This window comes from Dermacentor silvarum, chromosome 9 (genome assembly GCF_013339745.2).
Source record: "Dermacentor silvarum isolate Dsil-2018 chromosome 9, BIME_Dsil_1.4, whole genome shotgun sequence".
Classification (NCBI taxonomy): domain Eukaryota; kingdom Metazoa; phylum Arthropoda; class Arachnida; order Ixodida; family Ixodidae; genus Dermacentor; species Dermacentor silvarum.
Window position 1 is genome coordinate 19,209,065 of NC_051162.1, and position 8,597 is coordinate 19,217,661.

The following is an 8,597-nucleotide window of genomic DNA, read 5'->3' on the forward strand; positions in this document are numbered from 1 at the left end:
AATTTGTTGCGTGACATAGCAATGCATCATAGACAGCTACCAGCCGTTCGCGCTCCAGTAGGAGTGATCGATCATTGACGGGAAAACGGCAGAACGGCAAGCTGACGGGGGAGGGGGGGGGGGCGTGTGTGGCGTGTGTGGCGTGTGTGCCTTCATGTGTGGCGTTACACGCCACACATGAAGGCAGCGCCATCCATAAATGAACGAGCTGTTGACTCCGAGATCGAACCTGTGGGGCACGCCGGTGGGATCTCGGTTGCCACAGGACGGGAAAGGCATGCGGCGAACTTAACTCGGAAAGGGCAAGTTGAATGCCAAGTACCACGCAACTAGCGACGCAACAAAAGTTTAATGAATGCTAATTAAATCATAACTTTTACGTTTTTGCGTAGTCGTTGAATGGTAGTTGACTAAGGAAAATGTAGGAAAATATAAAATAGAACACGAGATGATGTGTAAAGCTGAAAAGCGGCGATTAATCTAGCGCTAGCTTTCCTGTCACTCGCTAGATGTGCAGGAGTAAAAAAGAACTAACCGAAGCCGACATTACAATATAACACAAAGGAGAAACAAAATGAGACAACGGGGTGTAGTTACTGTTAAATTGTTGGTGTTTCATTGTGAAACGAAATAACCAACTTGCGCTTACTGTGATAATCGTAATCGCAATTTTTTGCGCATTATTTACTTGCTGTCTGCCTGTGTACGTTATTCGTCAGTTTTGTGCTTTGTAGAGTTTTCCTATACCCAAATGTTTTGGTCTTTTTTTCTCTGTTGACTTTTCACTCCACAACAGGGCCTGATTTCTTCGCATCTTCGATCGACCCCTTCAGTGCTTCGCATTGCCGCCGCAGTGGCAGCCACCACAGCGATTCTGCTGGGCGCATGCGTCCTGGTACTCGTCGGTGTTCTAGACTTCTGGGGACACTGGGACAGCATGCTGTGCACCACGACGGCCTGCAGCGAGTTCGCCAAGCTCATCGCCGACAGTGTAGACCAGTCCGTCGATCCCTGTAGCGACTTCGACGCGTACGTCTGCAGTCGCTGGCGAACGACGCGAACGTACTCGGTGAACGCAGAGCTGGTCATGCATGCGGTAGACGTCATGACCAAGGTCGTCAGCAAGGACACAGGACCGGACAAAACCGTACAGACGAACCTCGACAAGGCCGGGCGCTTCTACCACTCCTGTGACGTGGTCTGGCGCGGCGAACGCGATGAGCTGCCCGTGATTCGCGACTACTTAATGCGTGCGGGTATCGTGTGGCCTCGGAGATCGGCGACGCCTAACGTTGCGCGTACGCTATTGAGCATGAGCATCCTGCTAAACTGGCCAGTAGTGGTTACCATGTCTGTGTCCAAGCAGACTATGTGGATCAGCGTGCCCTACTCCTTCTTCGTGGCTGCGGAAGAAAAAGGCAGACTACACAACGATGAAATGCGGAAACGAAGCTTCGAGTTACTCAAAACGCACTTCTCCGAAGGCCACGATGAAGAGGCTGTCACATTCAAGGACACCACTGAATTGGAGGAGGACTTCTTTCATCCCCTGGCAGACGCCCGGAAGCACACTGGTCGACAACCGGTGAATAATACAGATGAAGACAGATGGAATTACTTGCTCCCGGAATTCAACCTGACCGCGGTGAGCAGATTCCAGAGCGACAGCGTCGATTACGTGACGACGTTCTTCGACCTGTGGAGCCAGTCAGGTGAAGCGAGAACTCACCTTTTCGTCTCCTGGATGGCAGCGCGGTACGTCAGTACATTCTCCAACCACGTGCTCATCTCCAACTTCCACGGCACAACAAATTACGAAACGATCAAATACAAGCAGGTGCGGTGGTGCTTCTCACTCGTCTACAATTTCATCGGAGACTTGCTGTTCGCTCCGTACAATGCTCAAGTTCTTCTCCCCGACGTACGCCTGGACGTGGAACGCATTGTCCTCGCAATCAGAAACGCGTTCGCGGCGCGCCTCGCAGCAACGAGAACATCCAAGGCGACAAAAAACTACACGGAGTTCCAGTGGTCCTCTCTCCATACCGTGATGGCCGTTTTGAAACAAGCCGCACCTGAGAGCGACAACGCCAGTGCTCTTGCTGACATGCTCCTTCCCGATATGCACGAATCGCTGGCGAGAAACTGGCAGGCCGCGTGGAAATACTGGTCATCGGGAATCGGAGGCCACGTTCCGCGTGTGCTGGGATCCTTGGCCGCGATGCACTTCGCGCTGTTCGAATATTGGCGCGGCGACTTTGTCCTCATCCCCTACGCCCTCTCCTTCCCGCTGTACGACGTCAATTTCGTGGACGCCGTGAAATTCGGCGCACTCGGCGGAGTCGTGGCCAGAGCTTCGGCCGGACTGGCCCTTTCGCACTACTTTCGCGACAGCAATTCAACCCGCGAAGCTTTGAACGAAGCGCTGAGGTGTACCAACAGCTCTTACCGTGAAGGTGCGTGGGATACGCTGAAGGACGTAGCGGCTTTGAACGTTCTGGCGGACACGTACGAAGCGCACGGCTCGCGCTACACCCTGGCTGGCGTGAGGGGCTTCACGGCGACACAGCTGCTTTTCGTCTCCTGGTGCTTCGCGAAGTGCCGCGGATACTCGGAACCCCTATCCGACAAATGCAGCGCCGCCCTTCGCCATGTGTCGACTTTCAGCTCGGCTTTCGGGTGCTCGTCAGGCACCCCGCTAAATCCGGTGAAAAAGTGCGTCGTCTTGTAACTGACCAGCTTGCGCTTTGCACCGAACAGGACGTGTGTGCTGTAATTTAGACGCAACATCGCTACGAATGTCGTGTATTTATGTACAATAATTTTATTTATGTCGGTAGGTAGGTTTTAGTGGATACGAGTTTGTGTCAAAATACACAATCGCTACTTGAAACCTCCTATGGTGCTCGTCTACGGCAATAGGCTTCACTTTCTGATGTTTTCATCAATGCCTCTGACTTATTGGCACCACGGTCACGCATTTCTTGTATCGAGCGATATGCTGGCCTACGAGGCTTAAGCACTGTGTATATTTTTTTGTTTAGAATGAACGCTAGCTACGCCATTTTATGTGTTGCAAACTACTGATTCCTTCATTTTCTTCTGAAACCAGAATTGTGCAACAACGCTGCTGTTATCAATGCCATAACCGGTGTGAATCACCAAGGCGCCTACTTTTATTTCTCTCCATGAACGACCCGCTAATCCTTTCCCAAGAAACAGACATCTGTGTGTTCGTGTCATATATATATCGCCACACTGCCGGGAAGCTCACGGACCAGTACCACGAAACATAGGCTCGTCTGTTTAACACCCTTGTTTAACTGCACTTTTGAGCAATGGGAGGCCATCCACTGCAGCGATGAGCCTGACCCGCTGCAATGGCTCGTCGGTCGGGCCCTGGCAGCGGAGGAAACCAGAGGGTGGTCGGACCAGGCTGCCACCCATCCGTCTCGTATTTTCATCTCGCGTAAAAATGTTTTCAATGAATCACTTGCCACGAGTAGCCAAGCTCTCCAAAGTAGCAAATGAAGTGACGAAGCTGATAAACGCGAAGAAAGAGACATTTGGAATTATAGCATCGGAAAGATTGAGCAAGCAATAAAATTCCGGCAGAGCCCATGTGGCGATGATCGACGAAGTTGATGCAATTACCCTTAAAACATCTAAGGGATTAGCGTGTGTCGAAATTCCTGAATTCTGTGCAGCCTTCATCATTCTTTTTTTCAGAAATGTGATATGTCGCTACATTGTTCGAGTAGTAATCGTATTACCGTCGGCAGTTACCCTGAGATGAGTTCTGCCGTAATTTCTTTCTTCTGTTGCCTACGTCATCACCACGTCTCTTTAGGTCAACGCTCCTCGCTCATTTAACGCTCTGGTTTCATGGCTTTTACTTCACTTCTCTCTCCATAATCAGCTGCTTTTGGTATCGTCGTTTTAACTTCACTGTAGTAACTTTTTAAATGTGCAAACATTTCTACGGTTACCCAACGTGAAAACTGTCTGAGCGTCCATCCGTCCTTTGCGTAAGACGATCGCTTTTCAATATTCTAATGAAAAGTACTACTCCTCTTGCCTCTTCTTCTGCTTCTCTATGTTAGCACTTACCAATGACACGTGTTCATTTACTGTATCTAGTGTCACACGCCTAGTTCCGCAGAACCAAAGACCAAGTTGTCCATTCGGTCACATACTCAATTGGCCAAATTGGCTTGAAAAACGTTAGATAGAGGTGGTCATACTGAAAAACTACGTCAAGCTTCCAAACATTGCTAATTGCATTAAATGGGGGCAGCATAAAATCAGGGAGAAGGAAACATTGCATACGCAAAATAAAAATGTATGCACTGCAAAATAAGCAGGGCATGAAATCAGTAATTCTGGTGCTATAGCAAAGACAGCAGATAACTTCTATACTAACATATATCGAGCAGCCACTTAACCTTGACTGGAAGTGGTGACTGAAGTTGCACGTGGAAGCAGAGATGGGTCGCGACTGCACACCCCTCAGATCATATTCGTAGAGGCACAGCTAAGATCCCTCAATGTGCAAATTAAACGTAATCACCCAAAAAGTCAATCCAAGAGAAACCTCCAAATTGAAATTGACAATATTTCCCATCGACTGCTAAACTAATGCCATTTCAATATTTAAGTGACCAATTACAAGATTACCTCTCTCACCAGGAAACAAGCAATATAATAGCCACTGATGCTTCAATGTTAGACCATAAGGCTGGCGTAGGCAGTTTTTCTCCTTCTCTTAGTTGGTCCTTTTCTATTCGCATTCCGGATTACACGCCTATTTTTCATAGCAGAATTATTGGCGATTGTTTTAGCACTGCGCAAACTGCCCCCGAATCAATTGTCAGCTGTCGTAGTAACAGACTCTCGGTCGATATGCGCGTCGCTTTCCTCAGCAATGAATACACCTATCTTAAATGTGTCCGAAAATTTAGTCCCCTACAATGTTACAAAAATTTATTTGCTCTGGGCTCCTGGACACTGAGGTTTATACTTAAACTAAATGGCAGATTTATTAGCCAGAACATCTTTAATTGAACGTGTGATTCATATTTTACCAGATACAGCTTACATCACTGCATCGAGATTCAGAACGTTTTGCCTAGGAAATGACTTAAGCAAATCATCGCTGATTCCATCTACAGACTTTCAGCATCTCGGTATTGGCAGGAATAATCAGTGGTGTCCTTCTCGGCAGTTGGAAGTTACATACTCCAAATTACGCTGTCGCATCCCGGAATGAAATTTCTATTTACATAGAGCTGGTCTGACGATGTCCCCTCTGTGCCACAATTGTAAGGAAATTGAAACGATGGACCACTACTTTTTATTATGCCGACGTTATTCAAACCACAGAAAGATAATACTCGAAGCTCCTCTCTGCAAAATTGGATTAAGAATAAATGCGCCAGTATTATCATCATTTGGGGCCTCCACCCCGGACTGTTGTCACAGAGACGTTTGTTGCGCAGTGTTTGAATTGTTAACTGAAACAAGACGATTACCGTGCTAATTATTGTAACTTTATTCTACCTATCAGATCAGTATTCATTTCACTAAACTTTGTTTCTCCAAATTCGTTAGTTACGTTGTATTTATTCTGTCCTTGATTGTAACCTCATTTAAAATTCACCCTTCAGTTTGTCTGACAGCTCGCTGGCACACTAGTCTGGTTATACCAAAATCTTCTTTGTTCTTGCTTTCTTTTACTTTGCGTTTCTCATTTTCAAAAAGAATTTTCTTTAGCTATCAACTGCCGCCCGATTGTTGGCCTATCTCCTTCAGTAGGTGCGAGCCATGATAAAGGATCATCATCATAAGACGAGCTGAGCAAGATGTGTACTGGGTAAAAGTGGCAGCAGAAGATGTAAAAACAGTTAAATTAATAAACGATGGACGGTATAATAGACTTATGAAGCTTACCGAAGGGCCATCAGGCGTAGCAGAGAGTACTTGTTTAAAATGATGAGTTTACCAAGTCAGGAAGCCATTTGAAGGACGAAGGACGAAGTTTAGGCAAATCCATGTACTAACCACAATTCTCATTCTGGCTGAAACACCCCGCTTACAGCTCTCATAGACACTGGCGCGAGTGATTCCTCTAGTAATTATTGTACGAAACTACGGCTTGGGTGGATGTTGCTTGCTTGCTTGCTCTATCATGGCGCATGCGTTGAAGCGAGAGGCAGCACGAATGGTAATTCACTCACCGCTGCTGCCGCTCCTTATAATGTTAGCGTCCTGACAGCGAGTGTTCGTGCTCATCGAGTGAGATGATGTGTTCATGTTTGGCTTTGCACGCGGTTATATACCATACGTGTCAATTTAGTTAGTAGGCGAATTTTTACAGCAGTTTATGCAGCTGATAAAAAAACTACCCTTACGTCGTATAGCAGTCTAATAATTTGCTACCGCAATGAATGATTCGCCTTTAGGGCGAAACTGCGAGATTATTTTGTGAGGAGGCCCGAAATGAAGCGAAGCGGAAACATACAACAAAATGTCTGGAATGACACTAATAATTCCAAAACTTGAATATTTTCAAGTGCACATTAAAGAAATCTACATGGTCAACTTGAATGCCAAAACTTGAATGCTTATATTCAAGTGCACGTTAAAGAAATCTACATGGTCAAAATTAATTATATACCCGCCACTATGGGGTACATCAAACCAAATCGTGAATTTCGCATGTAAATTCCGTGAATTTATTTTTTAAAGGTGGCGTGCTCATTAAAAAGCACAAAGAGGAGTGCGCCGAACCTGCGTAGTGCAATTATTTTGATAACACCAGTTAAAAGCTTTCGATATGTCTTCCTGTCTTTCAGTTGTCCTAGCCGCTCATGCTACATGCTTTCGCTGCAATTGTGCTAAAAATCGTAATGTACGATTATATGGGGGGTTCATTTTTAAGTTTTACGGAGTTCTTAAAAATTGCCTGTGGCAGATAGCATAATTCCTGTCCTTGAGCTGGATTATTCGAAGAGCTGAACATCACTAGCACGGGAAATCGAAAAACGTATGCAACTACTTATCGAAAATTCAATAATCATCTTCTTAATTATTTACATTACTGCGCATATTGAAATTTACGAACTGTAGCCAGCGAGATTGCAAGACGTATCCATTTGAGATTTTCCAGGATGACAGCAGTTTTGAGATATTTGCCAAAGTGTGGGACGAAATACATGGGCGTTCCAGTTACTTTCGTGCTTCAGTGCATGAAAGAGCGTTTGCTTTAAAAAAAAAGCAAGTGCAACAACACCGCATTTTTGGGGCGAGTTTTATGGTGCGTATTTATAAACTGGCGTGTTTCTGCAAATTTATTCTAATTAGATACGCCTTGCAATCTCTCCGGCTACGATTCGTAAATTCCAATATGTGCCCTAAATTACGTAATAAAATAGAAGTATTTGTTTCAATTTCTTGTGCAAGTAATGACCACCTATCTGAATAATGCAAAGGACTAGAATTATGTTATCTGAAACATGCAATTTTAAAAATTCCGGGAAACTTAAAAATGTTCAACCTGAATACTGCGGCTCGAAAGTTGCAGTTCTTTAGCCGAACATCTTAATTATTTGCCTAGTTGGTTCATTATTAGTAAATGATACTTATTGCCCGACACGGAATACATACAACATAAAGAGGAAGAACATGAAAGCTATAGCGCGAAGCTTAAGCTTTCATGTTCCTTCTCTTCGTGTTGTCTGTTTTCCGACTCACATAATAAGTATCAGTTATTAAGAATGCAGTGAATAGCATTGGAAAGAATGTGTCTCCTTGCCTGACCCCTTTCTTGAAAAAGTAGAAAGTTACCTATCAGAAAAGGGGTCAGGCAAGGAGACACAGTCTCTCCAATGCTGTTCACTGCATGCTTCGAAGAAGTATTCAGGCTCTTAGACTGAGAAGGCTTAGGAGTGAGAATCAACGGCGAATATCTCCGCAACTTCCGTTTGCAGATGACACTTTCCTATTCAGCAACAGTGGGGACGAATTACAGCAAATGATTGAGGACCTTAACCGAGAAAGTGTAAAATTGGGTTGAAGATGATATGCAGAAGACAAAGATAATGTTCAATAGCCTAGCAAGGGAACAAGAATTCAGGATCGCCAGTCAGCATCTAGAGTCTGTAAAGGAATACGTTTATCTAGGTCAATTACTCACAGGGGACCCTGATCATGAGAAAGAAATTTACAGAAGAATAAAATTGGGTTGGAGTGCATACGGCAGGCATTACCAAATCCTGACTGGGAGCTTACCACTGTCGCTGAAAAGAAAAGTGTACAATCATTGCATTCTACCATATGGGGCAGAAACTTGGAGGTTAACAAAGAAGCCCGAGAACAAGTTAAGGACCGCACAAAGAGCGATGGAACGAAAAATGTTAGGCCTAATGATAAGAGACAGTAAGAGAGCGGTGTGGATCACAGAACAAACGGTGATAGCCGATATTCTAGTTGACATTAAGCGGAAAAAGTGGAGCTGGGCCGGCCATGTAATGGGTAGGATGGATAACCGGTGGACCATCAGGGTTACTGAGTGGATACCAAGAGAAGGCAAGCGCTGT

The 8,597-nt window shown here is 45.3% G+C and overlaps 1 protein-coding gene across 1 annotated transcript; it reads left to right on the forward strand.

Moving 5' to 3' along the window:
* Positions 1–937: 937 nt before the first annotated feature.
* Positions 938–2,731, forward strand: LOC119463465 (endothelin-converting enzyme 1). Its single transcript, XM_037724305.1, has one exon. It carries the CDS (start codon positions 938–940, stop codon positions 2,729–2,731), a length of 1,794 nt encoding a protein of 597 aa, XP_037580233.1.
* Positions 2,732–8,597: the final 5,866 nt, after the last annotated feature.

Coding starts and splice junctions, on each gene's coding strand:
- LOC119463465 (XM_037724305.1), top strand. CDS start 938: ATGCTGTGCACCACGACGGCCTGCAGCGAGTTCGCCAAGCTCATCGCC.